The following is a 20,272-nucleotide window of genomic DNA, read 5'->3' on the forward strand; positions in this document are numbered from 1 at the left end:
AACGGCAAAGACCAATCACGGTTCGAGACCGGGCTGCACCGCGCCCCCGGATTGGGCGGGCGGCCGTGGCCCCGCCCCTTCAGCGCCCGGCCTGCCCGCGCCTGTGTCGGGCGGAGTTCCCGGCATTCCATAGCGGCCCGTTGGCCATTCTGCGGCTCGGCGCCGTGTCTACTTCTCGCGCCGCGGCCCGGCGGGAAGATGGCGGCGATGGAGGGGCCCCTGGCTGTGTTCGGCGAGCGGACCAGCGGCGACACCATCCGCACGCAGAACGGTAACGGCCGCGTGCTGCCGGCGGAGCCCGCTAAGCGGGGAGGGAGCGCGGAGGAGGTAACATGGCGCAGCCATGTGCTTCCCCGCCCCGGGCCTGCCGCCGCGTCGGCTCGGTCGTGAGGGCGGGCGGCTGCGGGCTAGGGTGGGTGGGGACCGCCCCCAACTCGTAGGGCCTGCGGGGTGCCGGGTGGGGAGGTGGCTGCTGGGGAAGAGGGCCCCGTCCGAATTACGTTTGTCACAAATGGCACGCGGGAAGGCTGCGCGTCCCGGGATTGTCTGCATTTCTGAGGAGATGAACGAGAAAAGAAGATGAGGAGGCGCCTTCTGGTGATTGTGAGGGTTGTGTGGTTGTGATGTACGCTTAAGATCCAGATTGCCGTAATCTGGCTGAGATGCTCGATAATGGCAGCTTCTTTCAAAAAGCTGCGCTAAAGGGCAGTAGTTACGGTGTTGGAAACTCAGAGTGAGGGCCTGCGTTGCAGCGTTTCCCATTATACTACCACTTTTTCAATCTCCAGAGGAAGTGGCTATGCTTGTGGGATAGAGGAAAAACTTGCCACGGTCTGAAGGAAAAGGTTGATTGTATCTTTTTCCTACATGAAGTTGGCAGAACATCACCTGCACAAGCTGCTACGTTAGATGCTCCGTTATCATTTAAGTGCGTGGAGGCCCCTCACTTTGATTTTCATGACTTGAAATATTTTGTGTTGGTTACAGACCTAATTGAGGCAAAAAGATACGTTATTAGTTGCTATATGTCTTACGTTATGTGGTTGTAGCACGGGTCTGTATCTACCTTGGTACACGCTGCTTTATTTCATACTGCTTAATACCCGCAAACCAGACTGAAACGTGCTCCTGAGTTAGTTTATTTAAAGTTTCTGAAGCACAGGTTTCTCATGCTTTTTGGTTTTTAAAATCTTTTTTTTCTTTTCGCTTACGCAGTTACTGCTGCATCCGCTATTGCCAACATTGTGAAAAGTTCCCTGGGGCCAGTTGGCTTGGATAAGATGTTGGTGGATGACATTGGGGTAAGTAAGCTTTATCTAAATGGAAAATGCTAAGAAGTTTTTTATTCTTGTAGAAGTGCTTCCACCTAGCATACTTCCTTGGTCTCATGTTCATGTACCTGTTTTCGTGTTGTGTGGAGAGGGAGTGGGAGGAGGAGCATTTCAGAAAAATAATATATTCAGGTGGTTCGTGCTGTATCACTTACATCAATAGCTTCTGTTTTACAGTTGACCTTTTTCCCTGTGTAAAAATCACTACTTGAAAAAATTACTTGAACTTGAATGAGTATGAAATGCTAAAGTCGGGCTGGTGTTGACTTGTATGATCTCTTCCCTGTGAGATATAATGTAAAAGTATTTCAGATAACTTTCTACCAATTTTAAGTTCCGTATTTTGCATTTAAAATTATTTGAAGTTTTCCTGGTAGAAGACCATAATAAAATACTAAATTGGAAATGATTCACTGCTGTTGGCATGATATGTGCAAAACATTTTGTATCTAATAGGTGTTTCTGATGAAAATGAGGTGCTGATTCTCCCTGATAACAGTGGGTCGCTTGGTTACATAGAAGCAATAAGCATTTGGTATAAATAGCCATTTCATGAAAATTTACAAAGAAAAATTAATGTTGTTTCGTTAATATTGCAGAATGTGACAGGAAAAACAATAGACATATATTTTGTACTAATATTCGATTTCTGAAAACTAGGATGTGACCATTACTAATGATGGTGCAACCATTCTGAAACTGCTGGAAGTTGAGCATCCTGCTGCAAAAGTCCTCTGTGAGCTGGCAGACCTACAAGACAAAGAAGTTGGTGATGGGACAACCTCAGTGGTACGCAAAAAGTTTTGTAGGCAGATGCAACAAATGTCAGTGTTTCATGGTCTCAGGTTTTTTTTTAAAGTGGATTGCAGAAGAACAAAATCAGCGTTGTGTGTTATGTTTCATAGGTGCTTATTTCCATATGCAGTTGGTATTCTGGTATGGAATTCACTCCTTGCTGTTTATTCACTTTTTTTTTTTTTTTTGCTTTGTTGAAGTCAAGGATAGTTTCTGAATTGACATTCTTTCTAACGATTGGGAAGTAAAATGCCTAAGGCTAACTGGTAAGAATGGTCAGTGTTGTAAAAAAGTTTCAGGCAATTGAAAACTTCTGTGTTTAAAATTAGATGGCTTTTTCTCCAAGGTCAGAAAATACGGTTTAAGGTGTTGTTTCTGCTGAGCAGACATTGAACCATTGGGGATTCTATTTCTTTGCTGTATGGTAGCAAGCAGTTGTTTTGGTTGTATGAAATAGGTATATTTGGTGTTTGTATTTCAAACAGGTAATCATTGCTGCAGAACTTCTAAAAAATGCTGACGAGCTTGTCAAACAGAAGATCCATCCTACCTCCATTATTGGTGGATACCGACTTGCTTGCAAGTAATAAACTGTTGAAGTATATTGCATTTTCTAAGTACACTTAGTGCATGCTTTTTGTTTATTTCTGTTTTTTTAGCTGCATTAATGAAGATTTTTTTGTGTGAAATGGATATGCCGGTTTCACTGTAGTTTTAATTCTGTATTTGTATACTGTCACATAAAAACATCATTTTACTGTCCGAGAAGAATAATTGATTTAACTTCTGTGTAACATTTAGCAGGGCTGAGGGCATGAGATTTTTGTCTTATGTAAGGGTGGCATTTTTTATTGGTATTTTGTGTTTATTCTACAGGGAAGCAGTTCGCTACATCAATGAAAACCTTATTATTAACACAGACGAGTTAGGCAGGGAATGCCTAATTAATGCTGCTAAAACATCCATGTCCTCGAAAATTATAGGAATGTATCCTTTAACTTGTTTCAGTTATTTACGTGTTTGGAGAGCTTGATCAGTTAGGCTAGTTTCCTTTACAGCAGCGGTAAAATGATAGATGAAGTATTCTCCCATTCGTAACAAGGATGCAAAAAACATCTCACTGGTATTGTTATCTGCCATGGGAAAGCATGTTCAGACCTTTCCAAAGTATTTAGATCTGTATAAGGACACTATAATAGATATGTGTTTTGTTTTTTTTTTTTTCCTTGCAGTGCATGTCTATGCAAAAAAAACTGCGTGAATGGAAAAATTCAGAAGTCAGGTATCTAGGGGAGTGAAACTGCAGGAAAGAAGGTTGGGTTTTACTTGATAGTCACAGAAAAACCTGTATTCTTGATCTTTGTGCTAATAGGAGGATGCATACTCTGATCATAAGACAGATGTTTTTTCTGTTAGAGAACAAAAAGGAGGATCAAAACAAGCTTTGCACTAGCCTGTCCCAATTTGCTTCTCACTATTTCAACTTCGAGTTACTCATTCTTCTAAAAAAAAAATGTTAAAAAATATTTTATACAAGAAACTTTGCTTTTTTTTCTTTCTCCATTCCTTAAGGATAACAGTAGTTTTCATTTCAGTTTTAACCTTAACAGCATTTTAGTGATGGTGATTTCTTTGCAAATATGGTGGTGGATGCTGCAATGGCAGTTAAATATACAGACCAGAAGGGGCAAGCCCGGTATCCGATCAACTCTGTTAATGTTTTGAAGGCACATGGTCGCAGCCAAAAAGAGAGCATTCTTGTGAATGGTTACGCCCTGAACTGTGTAGTGGGCTCACAGGGTAAGAAAACACTGTTTCATAGAGCTTTTGTGTGAATTTGGTACTCTCATTCTTTCTGCATGGATCTTCCTACTGACTGCACTAGTTGTGGAACTTCTGGTTTTTCAGTTCTAGAATGATAAAATAAGAAAAAAAGCAATAAATCTTAGCTCTTCATAATAGTTTCTAGACTAGGGTTTGTGAGCTAGTAGGGTACTCAAAATATTTGTAACTGTTTATTTTGCTGGGTATTGACATGGTAACACTGCAGTCTTTGAGAATACAAGTACCTCCCTTTTTGAGAGTCAGTGTCAGTTTTTAGAGATGTTAAGTTTAATAGAGTTGTCTCGTGATTAAGTAACTTAAAAGTATGTGAGACTGATGGGTTAGTTCTTGTGGATGTTCATATTCTCAGTATAGGGATCCGTTGAAAGGAAACAGAAGTTATACTAGGGACTTGTATTTCTGTCATTGAAGTCTCTTAGTATTTTTTCATACTCGGACAGGACTGGAGATTGAAAAAACAAATTGAAAAGATACCTGAAACGTAAAAGCAGCATTATTTTCTAATGTGAACTTGAGAATCTGTTAACTCAGTTTGACAGCAGCCTTTTTCCTTCTTCCCTTCTCTATCCTCAGGTATGACAAAGAGAATAGTTAATGCAAAGATTGCGTGCCTTGACTTCAGCCTGCAGAAAGCAAAAATGAAACTTGGTGTTCAGGTTGTTATCACGGACCCAGAGAAGTTGGACCAGATAAGGCAAAGGTGTGTGGAAGGTTGACTAACAGCCAGTGGAGTTGCAGTGGATGATTTAATCTCATCAGTTCTGGTGGGCTTGATGTAATTTTGACTGAATACAAGAGACAGAAGTGTTTAGAAAGCTGATGTCTCCCAACAAATAACAAATATTAATTGTGGAAAAAAAAAGTCTTTATTTCTGAAGGTGGAACTTAGTACTAAGTCCCTTCAAAGAAATCCACATAAGTTTGTGCAGTGGTTCCTTCTTGCAGAGCTCTGCATGAAGATTGCAAGACATTGGTTAATGGAACTTAATTGCAAACTTCTAAATGTGTTTGTAATTTTTTACGTTGTCCTTGCAGAGAATCAGATATTACAAAAGAAAGGATCCAGAAGATTTTGGCTACGGGTGCCAATGTTATTCTAACCACTGGAGGTATTGATGACATGTGTCTGAAATATTTTGTTGATGCTGGTGCCATGGCAGTACGAAGAGTTGTAAAGAAGGATCTTAAACGGATTGCTAAGGCATCGGGAGGTATGTGTGTATGAAGATGCTTTTTCAAATAAAAACTGCTCTAACTAATCTTTGGAGTATGGCTTCTTAGCATGTAGGCCATGCAAGGAGAGAGAGGATGAAGAAAGATGAACCGCTCTTGTTTTCTTTTAACTTTACTGTTCCTTTTAAGTGAGTGTTCCATCAGAGTAGATGGTTGAAGGGATTGCCCGAGGAAGGTTTACAGTGTGGAAAAATAAATGCTGCTTTATGCTGGGGAAAAGTACTCTGTATAGATAGTTCAAGACAAATGAAGAATTGCTGCAGCATTTAATGCATAGTTAAACAACAACTACAGAAAAATCTGGCCCTGTGCATATTTTCTGTCAGTTCTTAAATGTTTAAGAAAGTATTTTCATTATGGTAAAGCAGGGGAATTTCTGGTTCTAAGAAAAATAAGTGCTGTAAAAATGGAGCAAAACCAGCATCTCTGATGACAAACTGCAGAAAATCTCACTGCTGTGTGAAAATTAACCTTTGCTACTGAAGTGCTGTTAATTAATTTTGCTCATTCTGCTTGTATTTATGTTTCTGATGTTCTGTCCGTGTGCTGCTTCTGGGAAGTTGGTAAAGGATGTATTGGAACTGAATACTCATTTCACATCTTGTTTGTTTTTTAAAGCGACCATATGTTCAACCCTTGCAAACCTTGAAGGTGAGGAGAGCTTTGAGGCATTAATGCTGGGACAGGCAGAAGAGGTGATTCAAGAGAGAATCTGTGATGATGAACTGATCTTAATCAAGAAGTAAGGACACCCTTTAGAGTATTCATTTTTGTGCATGGTTTTCTCTTGGATGTGAGATAAAATCCCATTTATTTGCTTCCATGCTATCTCAGTGGCATGAGTAGTTATACGCATGGGAAAGAGTATACAAGTCCACTGCAAATGAGAGATGAAAGTAACAGTATTTCATCTTGTCTGTTGGGGCTGGACAACTGTTATATCAAACATGATGTATCAATCAGGTTGCTAGATAGGCTGTACTTAAAATGTGGTTTGTCATAGTTTCTTTAACAAGAACATACTTGCCTACTGACTTCACTTCTGATCTCAGTGTCCAACTTCTGTCTCTTTTTGTAGCTGTTTCTGAGGGAATAGAATATTCAGTGACTGTGTGGCACTTAAGCAATTGTATGACTGCATTTACTGTACTGCTGGCAGTCATGATCTCACTTAATGGCTATGCAGAAGAGAGCTCTGCTTTCTTCTGTACTCTCCTTCCTATTCCACAACTGTCCTGACACCAAAAATACTTCATTGATGGAAGCGTCTGTTTTTTGTGTATCTTTCTCTAAAAGACTGCATCTCAGTATAGGTTCTTACCTACTAGAATTGAAACTAAATACTGACTTACTATGTCACAATACACATACCCTGCAGGAAAGCATAACAGTAGTAAAATAGAACTTCCAAATGCTGAAAAAAATCTTGCTCCACTGAACTTGTTTTTGTAAGAAAAATGTTTAGCAAGAGGAATTGTAACTTGTATTTCTTTTTCAATGAAGCTGTCTTCTGCTTCCTTTATTCCACAGCACAAAGGCTCGTACTTCAGCATCAATCATTTTACGAGGAGCTAATGACTTCATGTGTGATGAAATGGAACGATCTATACATGATGCTCTCTGTGTTGTTAAAAGAGTATTGGAATCCAAGTCTGTTGTTCCAGGTGGTGGTGCTGTAGAGGCAGCACTTTCAATATATCTTGAAAATTATGCAACAAGTATGGTAAGTCTTACACATATAAGTAACAGTGCTTTGTTAGGACAGTATGAATTTTCTTTATTCTACCAGAAGTCAGCTCCATGGTTCTTGAAAGCATAATCACTTCACAGAATCATAAGATGCTTCTTTCAAACAGAAGACATGAATTACTTTTCCTGATAATTAGACTAAATGTGAAAGATGTTCTGCGTGGTTTGACCAATTGTCTTAATTCTGGCTGTGCTTCTTTCTAATTCCATCAAGAACAGTAACTTCTAAAACTTCGTTCTCTTTTTAGGGATCACGTGAACAACTTGCAATAGCAGAATTTGCAAGATCCCTCTTAATAATTCCAAATACATTGGCAGTAAATGCTGCTCAAGATGCCACAGATCTTGTTGCGAAGTTAAGAGCATTCCATAATGAGGCTCAAGTTAATCCTGATCGCAAAAATCTGAAATGGCAAGTATCCCCTGGGGTGGGTGAGTCGGATGGGAAATTGTTCTGGCAGTTCAGGGAGCCAAAATTTGCCTGCAAAAACATGCAGGTTATCACTGAATTCTTCTCCCTCTGTCTTCAGTTCTATGTATGTATCACCAGGACCTAGTATTAATGAAATGATATACTCCAAATTTATTTCTACTTTTCCTACCTCTCCCTCTGATGATAGTTGTTCTTTCCAGGATCGGTCTTGACTTGGTCAATGGAAAGCCTCGTGATAATAAGCAAGCTGGTGTCTTTGAACCAACCATGGTCAAAACTAAGAGCCTGAAGTTTGCAACAGAAGCTGCAATTACTATTCTTCGAATTGATGATCTTATCAAACTGCACCCTGAACCTAAAGAGGATAGAGGGTGCTATGAAGATGCAGTTCATTCTGGAGCACTTGAAGAATAATTAGGCTTTATTTATGTTTATCCAACTTACACTTCCCACTCTTGTAACTGAAATGTTAATAAAACAAGTGGTTGAATGCTGCTATTTTTTTGTGGAAAAATTTATTTTCAGAAGCAAAAATTACTGTGTAGTAACCATTAATCTTAATTGACAAGGCAGTGATGAAGGAGCACGAAAAGCATTGTACTAAGCCTCTGTTAACAGTGGGGAAAACAAAAACATGCATGATTAGAAGGTTGTGAGTAAACTCGAAGGCAGTTATTCATCTCTCAATGCACATAGCTATTCCCATTCCTCCTCCTATGCAGAGAGCAGCAACACCACATTTTCCACCTGTTCGTTCCAGTGCATGTAGCAGAGTCACAAGGATGCGGCAACCAGAGGCACCCAGTGGGTGGCCAAGAGCAATAGCTCCACCTTGGGTGTTGATCTGAGGGGAAGGAAAGAACACGAGGTCAGGTTTAGAAGTCATTTGGCTTGCTGGAGTTTTGACATCAGTGACATCACTGGGTATAGTGACTAAGCTAATGTGCTACATACACTTCAAGGAAAACAGATCCTGTATGTAAAAGCTGTTACAAATTAGCATTTCTTCCCTAAGGAGCCCATCTAGTCACCTATCTTTATTTGCTACAGCTATTAATGATGGTGTAGCTAGGGTGAATTTAAGGAAGAGAGAGTAGTAACTGCAATTCTCACCATTCCTGGAAGAAAACTGACAAATATATTTCAGGCTTAGTTACATAGAGTTGTGTACGCATCTACCAGAAGAAAGCTGTAGCCTGGTCTAGTAGGAAACAATTTGTCTGCTAGCAAAGCAGGCCTACAACTGAGTAGCTGAAGGAAATGCCTAATGTGGTATTGCCTATAGTAATAGGGATGCTCCATTTCAGCTCTGAATACAATCCAAATAGAATCAAGGAAACAAGACCTCATACATTCATTACCTTTTCTGGATTTACTTTCAATTCTCTTCCTATTGCAATTGATAGCGATGCAAAGGCTTCATTAATTTCAAACAAGTCAACTTGGTCCAGAGTCCAGCCGGCTTTGTCAATCTGAGAGAGCAAAACAGAAATTTTATTAGAAGCATCTGAGGAAGCTGTTAATGAGACCTGTATCAGTGATACAAATTCACCACTATTAAAAAGCTGAAGGAAAAAAAGTTTTTTTCATAGCTGTGGTTCTCTTGAGGACAACTGACATCATATGGTGTCAGCAAAAAAAAAAAAATTCCCAACACGCTCACTGTTGGTATAACATCCAGGTTAATGTTTCACAGCTATTGGTGCTGTTAACAATTGCAGGGAGTCAAACTGCACATGGTGCCCTTAGCAGAACAAATAACATTTTCAAATGTAGGTTTTAGCTGATTAAAAGCAAGTTTTTACAAACAAATCTGATTTCATTAGAGATTCTGAATGCTTAATACAGTTTTTGAGTACAGGTGTTTCATTCCTGAAATGACCATTAGTGATGGGTGCCAGGGGTAATAGCTCTGCTCTCCTGCCTTTATTGAGAAGCTGCTACTCAAAGCTTTCATGGTGCCACTTTAGAAGACAGTTTGATTAATGCTTTCACACGAGAAACTTGTGGTGTAATTGCCTGCTTAGGTATAGGCTCAGGCATGTTCATGTATTTAAATATTTACTTCCACCGGCTGTTTCTAACAGTAATGCTTTATCAGCAGAATCATTTGCAGCAATGATGTTTTGCAACCAGACTGACACATCTCTCCTGAGTCAAGGATGAGTGCCCCTTTGTACTAGATACACACTGTAAAAGAACCAACCTCCTGAGAAAGTGGTATATTTAAGAATTACTACATTGCAACACTAAAAAGCATGGCTTAGTCACTCTGCAGACAAACTGGTACTAAGTTCTGATGCAAACACATTGGGAGGGTATGAAGTATTTGGTAACACAAGTTATTACAAAGTTCATATTAAGAAGTGCCCTTTTTCAGAGTACCTATAGAATTTTAGGTTTAATGAAGTACTTGTCTGTGGTTGTCTATCCTACAGTTTAAAATAAGAATGTCTATCGTGTGTACAATAGAAACAGCATTTATGGCACTGATTTAGAAGAACACGTCAGATTAAAAAATGCTTCAGCTTTATGACCATCACTTTCCCATTAAAAGCTACAGAGGCTATGTGACCAGACTATGCTTCTGCATTACCAGGACGTTTCAAAGACTAACAAACTAAGGTCGCACAGCATAAATAACACTAGAAAAGAATACTAAGGCAGATATATCCTTATCAGCTGTAGGAGAGCTCTCCTCATGCTTGACTTCAATAGCAGTTTGAGCAAATAATCAGCTAGGGTTGCCATGGGCTACATCTGTATTAGCAAGCAGCATGGTGCCACAGGAGGTTCTCATAATAGAAGCACTCAGGGGACTGGACACAAGGTGTTCTCAGTAGAGGCAATACTGGCTCGAGCACATCAGATGTGGTTCTGGAAAGCACCTTCTTGATTAGTTTCATCTGAAAGGAAATTGAGCTTTCACAGAGCAGCACTTCTGCAGGACAAAGCAAAGCACAAAGGGCATAATCATATTCGCTAAAGCAGACGCACTCACTGCTCGTCCTTTCAGCACGTAGTACTGCAAACACAACTAGGCAATGGTATGAACATTAACCTGGCCAGACAAAGAATCAGAACTATGTTGTGGCAGAACCAATTCATCTCCAAATTAGGTCAGTATACGCTTCCAATAAATTTGATCTTAATGCTCCTAGGTGATCAAGGAGGCCTATAAACTTGACTGCATTATGTTCCAAATGCTATACTTACATCTATAAATTATTTTTCAATGAGTAGGCATCTCTAGAAAATGAAGAGACTACAAGTTCTTTTTAGTAATGGATAGACAGATAAGCAATTACTTACAGCTTTCCTTATTGCTGAAATGGGCCCTACTCCCATTATAGATGGATCTATACCCGTCTGAGCCCAAGATACGATCCGGGCCATAGGCATAAGACCTCTCCTAGCAGCTTCAGATTTCTTCATTAGAATCACAGCTGCAGCTCCATCATTTAAACCTGCAGAATGACAAACAACTGCTGTATGTTTGCTGGGTAACTGCAATCAAGCATTGCTATTGTTGTCCAAATACTTGTGTTACTTCACAGAAAGCAAGCAAATAAAAGACATCTCAGGAAAAAAGTCTTTCTCCACACTTACATTTGAGTTCTACGTATAATTGTCAAACACTGCCACTTCCTTTACAGCACATCTAGTAGTGACCACACAGTAGCTACACCTCTTCCATGCCTTCCTTGAGCTACACACAGCCATTATAGTTTTTCATTTCAGTTTTAGCCTGACTGACCTGAAGCATTAGCAGCTGTTACAGTCCCAGTTCCATCGGTCAGAAAACAGGGCTTTAACTTTGCCATTGCTTCCAAGTTGCTCCCATGTCGAGGGTATTCATCTGTTTTAACTTCTATAGGACCTGCAAAGCAGAGTGTTAGGCTCACAGTACACACACCTTAAACACAGAGCTGACAGAACCAACAGGGTGATTGGGAATTTATAGCATATTCCCCTTTACCAACAAATGAGTGCACATTAAAGCTCCCTCCAGCTGTTTCTGGCAGGACAGGCAGCTGGGTTTCATGAAATGAATGCTAACAAGCAAAATACTGTCTAGCTGTACAAAAGCATACATTGTTCTGGCTCTTCCTAATAGAACTGCTTCTCTTCCAAGAAGAAGGCTATTGTAGGGATATCATTGGAAAGAACAGTCAAGTAACATGAAATAGTATCTAAGCTGGTTTCAAGAAAGTCCTGAAGCCTTAATGTCAGAACTTTTCTCACAGGAGTTACTCAGCTGATTCACCATTTCTCCCTGAAAACTTCAGGTTTTGCATTCTCATCACAGAAGAGCTGGGGGAATCGCCCTATTAGACCTTTGGCTCATGTGCCATAAGAGGCCTGCTTAAATCCTAAGCAAACCTAAAGAGAAACATACCTAATGTCTGTAACTGCACTTAGTTAATTAACCAGTAATTCTAACTATTATTTACTGTGTATTTTACTAGGTGGTAAAGACTTTCCATATCAACGTGACTGATTTAAGTTTTGTCTAACAACATGAAAATACTGATTTTAATACAGCATCCAAAGTTGAGAACCTATATTAAGCATGACATGGGCCTGGATTGTAATTACTTCTCCAATAAAATAGATAGTAGTATTTGCATAGAGCTACATTTGGGTATTCCACATTTGCATCATTTCTCTCTTATTTCAGAAAAGAAGGGCTGGAAACTAGAAAACAGAGCAATGGGTTACAGACTTGTGGAACCACTTGTATAACAGGCTGCATAACTGGAAAACCATTGATCAGAAGAGACATAGTAGAAAATGTTTTTTTCTTTAAAATCAGCTGTAGTTATCCATTTAACACCTACCTTTTTTGGAAGGTACAAGAACAGGAACAATTTCTTTTACAAAATAGCCAGCTTTCTGTGCTGCCTCTGTCCTGTTTTGTGACTGTAAAGCAAGTTGGTCTTGTTCCCCTCTGCTAACTTGCCACTGATTGGCCACATTTTCAGCTGAAATTAGAATAAAATGCAAATTACTGACAGTACCTCCCACAGCTGTAAGTTTTAAAGTTGAAAGCACACAGGTAGTCATTAATGTTTGCTGTAGTGAGCAGCTAAACTCATTGAGCAGCTTTCACTTTAATTTCTTGTTTTGGTTGCTCATGATTCTCTGCTATATTTCATTTTGTGGGTGTACATTTCTGTGCAGGATCTCCTCCCAGGTGGTAAATCTAGCTAAATACAAATGCCAACAAGCTTTTCTAATTGCTTATCTGGATCAGATCAGATCTCTCAACAAGCAGTTAGCTGACTACGCCATCCAGGATGCAATAACCTAAGGTTGCAAAACTACATGCATCCACAGTACATTTCACCTAATTCCTCCCCACCGTAAATCTGTGCAGCTGAATGCTTCAGTTAGGAATTGATTTGGATACTTTTCCCAAAGTTAATTTAAATTGTTCAGAAGCAAAAGACGTGCAGTGAAATTAGGTGCCAACAGGCATAAGCCAGGGAGTCTGAATATGTACTCTTCCAGGCCAACATTTTATTAGCTCCGATGGAAAAAAAAAAAAAAAGGTTGTTTTACTTGCAAAGCAAGAAACGTCCTCAAGACTTATCAGTATTAGGGTTTGTTCTCTTTTTCATGACTACAACTTAAGGATAGCTTGGAATTTTTTAACTAAAACAGATTTTTGAAATTTACTAAGAGTGAATTCTCCTCTCACCTTCCCATTTAACTATTTGAGTTACAGAACTGTCACCACTTACCAGTTATACCCATATGATACTGATAAAAAGCATCTGTAAGGCCATCCCGGATTATAGTATCCTGCAAGGAAGCCTCTCCCATTTTCACACCAGCTCGCATGTGAATCACATGAGGAGCCTGCAGGAAGGTATTTCAGAAGGAGTTAAGATTGTTTCTATCAGTGGTATGCAATGTAGCCAAGACAGCAGGACAGACAGAGACAGATTCCCACCTTGGGACTACAGGTAGCAATCCCAGCTCACCTTTCCTTCTCACAGTCTCCCTTATACACATACCCCTCCTGCCCCCAAAACCACCCACCTTAAGTCCTTTTCTCACACTGCAGGATAGAACAAGAAATAAGGGGTAAATTAGGGTCCTTGGCCAGTTAAAACATGGGGATCCCCAGCTGCCTGCTCTGTCTCTCCTTCCAAGACGTGATGCTTGACCTGTGCATTTCCCAGGCAGCAGATCACCAAGCAGCAAATGTTTTCTCAGCACAGACAGAATCACACAGTACTGTGGGGCAAGACAGCCTGTGTGTCCCTTGAAATGTTTCCCATTGTACCCTGCTACCAGGAAGCACCAACATCACCCTTAGCACTAGATAGGCAGTGGACCTTTGCATTAGATCGCTTTCCAAGCACCAGTCCATGACACAGCCTTGGGCTGAACACCTTAAAATGAAAGCACTTTGCTTCCTTCCCTAGCTCAAATTACTTATTGACTGATTAGTCTGTACAAGAATAACATTTCCAGTTATTCATTCTTTGAGCCTCTCACATCATAGACACCCTCTCTCATTGCCAGCTGTTGGAAGCAAATAATTCATCACTACAGGGCTAGATGGCAATTAAAATAGAATTTTAAATGTAGTGTTTGTTTGCATGGCATCTTTTCAGTAACTACAATATTATTAAATAAAAGAAAAGCTACCAAGTCCTTTTTTGCATTCGTAACTTCACTTTCAAGTGCAGAAACCGCCTTCAAAGCATTAACCTTGGAACACCTGGTTTCAACATCACTTACTGCTGTCCTCAGTAAGCCAGAAAACGAGAGTGAAATCTCTTGCTTTACCTTGCTCATGCTTTCCATGCCTCCTGCGACCACAATACTGGAGTCTCCCGTCATTATGGACTGTGCCCCCAGACAGACAGCCTTCAGGCCAGACCCACAGATCATCTGACAGCTCCATGCCGGCACTGAGTATGGGATTCCTGCTCCAACACTCGCCTGCCGCGCTGGGTTCTGGCCAGCACCTGTGAGAACAGACAGGAGTTGTCCTGGCACACTCTTTAAATGAAACATGGGTCTTGCCACTTTCTATGATTGTACTCCAATTCCCCCCAAATGCTGAGCTTGCTCCTACTATTAGTTGGTAGATAAAGCTTCTGCAGCTCAGTTACCTGCCTCATTTAATTGGCCATTTACTACTGATATTTTATATTTGCAACCCTGCTTCTGACTGTGTGTGAGATGAAGCACCAATTATTCAACGTCAAATCAGCACCAACCTGTTGTACATGTATAAGACATGTATTCATTTTAACTGCTGCTAGCTGAAGGGTTTCTTTCAAACGTCTTCTGCATGTAATGAATAGACAGCTTTTCCTATAAACTCCCTTGAAAACCAAATTACATTTATGCAAGGTCAGTCACAAAAGCTTCCATTCTTGCTTTCAACTTCGATGTAGAAAATAGGAGTGCTACGTTCAGCTACAATGTTCTTCATCTGCACATCCTCCAGGCCGAAGTGACTCCAGCTCTTTTGTAAGCAAAGGAACGGATAAAGAGAGTGCACCATGCAGCGTGCTAATAACATACAGAAATCCAAATCAGCCTTTAAACGTGATGTTAAACTATCTATTTCCTTTATTTTCTTCCTCTAGTTTAAACCACAACCTGCCCGGTGATCCTCCTGCTTAAACATCACCCCACAAAGAGCAGGCAACCGCACCTAAACGACCAACTTCCTGCCCGCTGCAGCTCCACCACATAAAGAGACCCATCCGCAAGCAAGCAGGGAATGCTGCAGGTGGGTCCCGGGCCGCCTTTGTCCCGCAGCGGCGGAGCCGTTGCCACCCACACCGTCGCATCCACGAGAAGCGACGCCCGAGGTGAGAGCGGGAGCAGCCGTGCCCTACCTGCGGTTAGCACCTGGCCCAGCACCACCTCCGACACCTCCTCGGGGCTCAGCCCGGCCCGCCGCAGCGCCTCGCGGATGACGGCGGCGCCCAGCTCGTGAGCGGGCAGCGCGGACAGCGCGCCGTTGAAGGAACCTGGCGAGGAAAGAGGGGAGAGCCGTCACCGCCCGCAGCCCCGGCAGAACCGCGCCCTGCGGGCACCCGGCCCCGGAGGGGCACCCGTCGCCCGGCCCCTCACCGATGGCGGTCCGGACGGCCGCGACGAACACAATGGGGTCGGCGCTCATGGCGGCGCTCACGGCTCGCTCGGAGGCTGCGAGCGTCGGCGAGAGCCTGCACGGAGCCGGGACCGGGGCCGCCCCTCGCGTGTTGCCGGCACCGCCCCTCGCCTGCTGTCAGGCGAGGCGAACCGCGAGCGGGAGGCGGTGGGGGCCGGGCCCCGCTGGAGGGAGGAGCCGACATCGCCGCCCAGCGAAGGCAGCGGAGGTCTAAGAAAAAAAGAACGGGTGGGCTGAAAACAACGGCCTGTTTCGTAGCTGAGCTTTTCAGTCCTTATTCCTTCCCGTGCTGAGTCACGGCCGTTCCTTTGCAGAGCAGCTTCCAGCGTAAGGACACAGATGGTAACCTCTGGTACAGACACTGAGGGAGCTGATGAGGAACGTGTCCTTCTGGATTAGTTGTTGTTCGTAAGCAGGGAGGGTCCTGTGGGTGAAGACTGTCGGCAGCCATCTTGGCCAAAGGGACCACCATCAAGTAGCCGAGCTGGAAGTCTTTGGTGATAGAACTCACCAACGTTTAACCTGGGTGTGGGGAGAGCAGGGAACTGGTTAGCAAGGTGCCCTGGGAAACTGCTTTTGAAGGCTTTGGGATCCATCAGCGCCGGTAACCTTTCAAACGCCACCTCCTAAGAGCACAGGAATAGGCAGTTCCAAAATGTTAGAGATCGTGCAGGTGGGGCAGAAGGTTGGCTTGGCTGAGCAGGGATCTCCTCAAGCTTAGGTGGAAAAATAAAATACGTGGCCACCTGACGCAAGGTGGGGTGACATGGGAGGACAACAGCATGAGAAGACTACAGAGAGCTGCACTGTATGGAGCTGGCCAATAATGTGGGGGACAACAAAAAGGACTTTTTAAAATACCCCACCTAGTTAGAATCATTGAATCATAGAATATCCTGAGTTGAAAGGGACCCACAAAATCATCAAGTCCAACTCCTGGCTCCACACAGAACCACCCAAAATTCAAACGCTCTGTCTGAAGGTTATCCAAAAGCCCCTTGAACTCTGGCAGCTTGGGGCTGCAACCACTGCCTTAGGCAGCCCTTTCCAGGGCCCGACCACCTCTGGTGCAGAACTTGTTCCTAATGCCCACCCTTTCCTTCCCTGACACAGCTCCATGCCGTTCCCTTGGCACTCTGTCACAGGGAGCAGAGCTCAGCGCTGCCCCTCCGCTCCCCGTGAGGGGCTGCAGCCGCCATGAGGGCTCCCCTCAACTCCTCTGCTCGGAGCTGTGCAAACCAAGGGACCTCACCACTTCTGATGTACCTTGCCCTCTAGACTTTTTTCCGTCTTCATACATATAACTAGGTGGGTAACTTTATCATAAAAGGAGACTATGATAATTAAAGTTAGTTGACCGTGGGAAGCCAGCTGATGTAAACCTGTAGGATTTCAGCAAAGCTTTTGATGCTATTTCTCATGGTATCCTTCTGGACAAAATGTCCAGCTTACAGCTAGGCAAAAACATAATGTGCTGGGTAAAGAATACACATTTAGTACAGAATGACTAATATTGATGTACAAAGGCAGCACTAAGATACCTAGTTTATCAGCTGTCCCATATGCCAGTAACGTCATTCTTCATGCAATATTTGGCTGATTACAATTTGAGGTCATCAATGCAAACAGAAAATCAACAATGTAAGATGACCTCAGATTAACATTAAATGTCAGCAGGTGTACAAAGTCCAAATACACTAATACAGCTACAGTGAGCCTTACAGGATTCCTTTGCATTTAAAGCTTTGCAAGTATCAGCATAAATACTGAATAAAACATAAAATATGGATTCAGCCCCTTTTCTCCCATACTTGATCTTTACCTGCTATTAGACAGAAGGAGTTTGAATTTGGAGGCCTAGTGATTTCTTGACAGCTGATCTGCTTCAATTTTGTTCTCAACCACAAACAGCAGAACTGTTTTCCAACTCAGGAGGAGTGGGAGACCAGGCTGTAATAATGGGCCAACCTGAAATCCGTAAGTGATATCCTGTTTGTTTTTTTTTCTGTTTGTCTTCCGCCATCCTATTTAACTCTGCTTGGACATAATACCCAGGATTGAGATTCAAATGCAATAAACAAATGCTTAAAGGAAAAAACCAACCAACCAACCAACAAAACCCAACAACATAGCAATTGCACAAAAACAAATTATACAGACAATAATCTGTATGGTACAGACTAAAGTTATTTAAACAACAATAACAAAAAAGATGACTAAGCATTAATAAGCAGCTGAGCTTTGAATTCAGTGTAGTTAATGAGCAGCATAATATCCAATAACAACCTACTGCCCGATGTTGGTATGTTTTCACATTTCGTGGAAATCTAGGCTGTGTGACATTCAGTCAGTAAGAATTAGGACATCACTTCAGAATAGTGAATTTACTAGCTGTCATTCAAGAAGTAAGACTATGTTGTGCAAAGTTTATCTTCCTGTGAACACAACGAAATGGACTTGTGCTTTGTGTGAAACACTGAAAATACTCAAAGTTGGCAGTTCCTTTTGGTATTGGGTAGTTCAGTCTTATTAGGAATAGGTTAAAACGTAAAAAATTTCAGTGTTCACTAATATACTCTGCTAAAAAATGCTCTCTAAATTTAGCCTATGCAGATATAATTGTTACAAAATAACACTTTTTACTATAAGTCTGACACGTGGTCAGTGAACATTTAGAAAACTAACTTTGCTGAGGATATGAGTTTCACAAAAACTAAGTTACATTTTCTGTAGGCCAAAAAGCAAAAAGAAAAAAAAAAAAAAGTGCAAGCAACTGTGAATTTAAATTAAAAAATTGGGGCAGGAAATAATTCTATAAATTTCAAAAAAAAACTCTTCATTTTACAACTTTAACACAAAGATTTCTAGTGCTTAAAATCTCCTAACAAATGGTACAGATCTGTACTTTATGAAAATGTATATTTGCAGTAGTATATGATGTTCATGGTATTAAAATTTGAGGTAAAATAATTGGCCAACATTTAGGGCTTTTGTTACTAACAATGATAAGGGTATCCTGCTTTTCTGTATTTTTTTTTTTTTTAATTACTCTTTCCCAGCAGCATGAAACACGCTTGACTATTTTAGTACAATGTGCATTAAAACGAGCATCTTCAAAGCTAAGAGTCAAACACTGCCACAATAATTATATGGCACTTCATAATACTCGATACTTGTAAGGCCCTTAGCTATCATCTGAGTAAAGAGGCATATACTCTGTGCTTGACCTGTATTTGAAATTACTTTTATTCCTGCTAGGGAGTAGGGTTTGTTCTTTTGTTGGTTTCAGCAAAAAGACAGTTTTTTTATAGACAAAAAGACAGCAACGTCATGGTTTTTTGCTCCTTAAAAAATAGATCAGTTCACTTGACAACTAGCACTATTTCATGAAGATCTGATTTTCCCAAATCTTTTTCTGATTTGGGAAGATCTCAGAAAGCTTTTCCTCTCTCCACATACTTTGGCGTTGTACTGGGATAATACAGGACATTCAGACTTGCTGAGCATCTTTAGCATCTTGAAGCCCTTTTTGAGGTCTAGAAAGAATATTCTCTTTCTGGGCTTACTCATTAGAGAACTGACACTGAGTTGTCTATGGATAGGTCCAGCATATAAGTTATATTTCAAAGAAGAGACTGTTTTCCTAGTGAAAATTAGATTTACATTTTCTAACACGCCTAAGTCTCAAATTCCAATATGATTAGTTGGGTCCTTGGAAGTCAAGATTCTGATAAGCAAAACATGCTTTTGGCTGCATTAAGAACAATCTGTTTTCCTCTCTTCTGTTTTTGTCAGGAAAAGCTCATGATCTAATCAGTATTTACTAAAAAATACTGGCTTCCCCTCAGAGAGAAACAACATTTTGATATTAAAACCATGATGACTTCAACATGTCTTTAAAATGAGTGTAGTCAATACCCAGCTTTATATCCTTAGTTAACTAACTAAATACACACCTGTACTTCAAATGCAAGCATTACAATGTCTGCTATGCATCCCAAACCTGAGCTTAACTGAGTCACCATTTGGCTGCAGTTGTAGCTTAATTGATTGATTGCTGTTTAGTTGAAGTCTTGAGGAGACCCTCTGCAACTTACAGGTGTGAATACATTCCTGACCACTGTATTGCATGCAGCAACTCACAGGTGTGCAGTGACACCACAAGTATTGCAGTCAAGCATTAAATCAGCTCCACAAACAGTAGAATTATAAAATCATATGTAGAATATTAACGTTGTAGATGTTGCTGTGGTGCTGTCCAAATGTTACTTTTTCACTGCTGTTTGCACAGAGCTTTGTGTGCCTGCTTGCGTTAGGACTAACAGTGCTGCTGGGAGTTACCACAGTACCTAGAAACAAGGAAAAACCTACTGCAGCTACCACACTGTGAACACAACTTGGTGCAGGTGTCAGTGTTTATAACAGGAGCATGAAACAAAGCCCCAGCATGCATTATGTGCCTTTTTAGCATTGTAGTGCATAAATTTGTGCATGAGGAAATCGGGTCGGTTTGGTTGAAGTCCATAGTTAAGGCCTGTTCCTGTATTTAACACCTGTGACCGCTTCATCTGTTCTTCAGCATTTAAAGCAGACACCTGCAAAGGGTTTCTGGAGGAAGTGGGGCAGGAAATCCCAAAGCAATCACAGTCCCTGTTTTCTAGTTCAGAACTAAGATTAGGCTTTGGAAAAACTCAAGCCTTCTGCTGCCAGGGTCACCATTCACACAAAACTTGTTTT

General features: G+C 41.4%; 2 protein-coding genes and 1 non-coding gene across 3 annotated transcripts; 2 read left to right on the top strand and 1 right to left on the bottom strand.

Annotated features, from left to right (window-relative positions):
* The first annotated feature begins 88 nt into the window (after positions 1-88).
* On the top strand, positions 89-7,884 carry TCP1 (t-complex 1). The gene is made up of 12 exons (XM_031612499.2): positions 89-271; positions 1,216-1,301; positions 1,992-2,120; positions 2,612-2,709; positions 3,003-3,113; positions 3,745-3,926; positions 4,545-4,671; positions 5,007-5,182; positions 5,823-5,946; positions 6,735-6,927; positions 7,202-7,365; positions 7,587-7,884. The coding sequence occupies exons 1-12, from the start codon at positions 199-201 to the stop codon at positions 7,798-7,800; spliced, it is 1,677 nt and encodes a 558-aa protein (XP_031468359.1). The 5' UTR covers positions 89-198; the 3' UTR covers positions 7,801-7,884.
* On the top strand, positions 755-891 carry LOC116243291 (small nucleolar RNA SNORA29). The gene has a single exon (XR_004169933.1). It is a non-coding gene; the product is annotated as a small nucleolar RNA SNORA29 (small nucleolar RNA).
* A 36-nt stretch (positions 7,885-7,920) lies between the features above and the next one.
* ACAT2 (acetyl-CoA acetyltransferase 2) lies at positions 7,921-17,618 on the bottom strand. The gene is made up of 10 exons (XM_031612518.2): positions 17,358-17,618; positions 15,496-16,057; positions 15,258-15,392; positions 14,191-14,372; positions 13,134-13,251; positions 12,228-12,371; positions 11,144-11,266; positions 10,699-10,853; positions 8,748-8,858; positions 7,921-8,230 (listed from the first exon to the last, which is right to left on the bottom strand). The coding sequence occupies exons 2-10, from the start codon at positions 15,542-15,544 to the stop codon at positions 8,063-8,065; spliced, it is 1,185 nt and encodes a 394-aa protein (XP_031468378.2). The 5' UTR covers positions 15,545-16,057; positions 17,358-17,618; the 3' UTR covers positions 7,921-8,062.
* Between the last annotated feature and the right edge of the window lie 2,654 nt (positions 17,619-20,272).

The sequence above is a fragment of the Phasianus colchicus genome, chromosome 2, assembly GCF_987193195.1.
Source record: "Phasianus colchicus chromosome 2, bPhaCol1.hap1.1, whole genome shotgun sequence".
Lineage (NCBI taxonomy): Eukaryota > Metazoa > Chordata > Aves > Galliformes > Phasianidae > Phasianus > Phasianus colchicus.

Excerpts from the sequence above, each read along its gene's own strand:
- TCP1 (XM_031612499.2), top strand. The coding sequence starts at position 199 with ATGGCGGCGATGGAGGGGCCCCTGGCTGTGTTCGGCGAGCGGACCAGC. Across the intron at positions 2,121-2,611 it reads GTGATGGGACAACCTCAGTG|GTAATCATTGCTGCAGAACT; the intron begins GTACGCAAAAAG and ends TATTTCAAACAG. Across the intron at positions 3,927-4,544 it reads CTGTGTAGTGGGCTCACAGG|GTATGACAAAGAGAATAGTT; the intron begins GTAAGAAAACAC and ends CTCTATCCTCAG.
- ACAT2 (XM_031612518.2), bottom strand. The coding sequence starts at position 15,544 with ATGAGCGCCGACCCCATTGTGTTCGTCGCGGCCGTCCGGACCGCCATC. Across the intron at positions 14,373-15,257 it reads GGGCCAGGTGCTAACCGCAG|GTGCTGGCCAGAACCCAGCG; the intron begins GTAGGGCACGGC and ends CTGTTCTCACAG. Across the intron at positions 8,859-10,698 it reads TTTCAGCAATAAGGAAAGCT|ATTGACAAAGCCGGCTGGAC; the intron begins GTAAGTAATTGC and ends TTGCTCTCTCAG.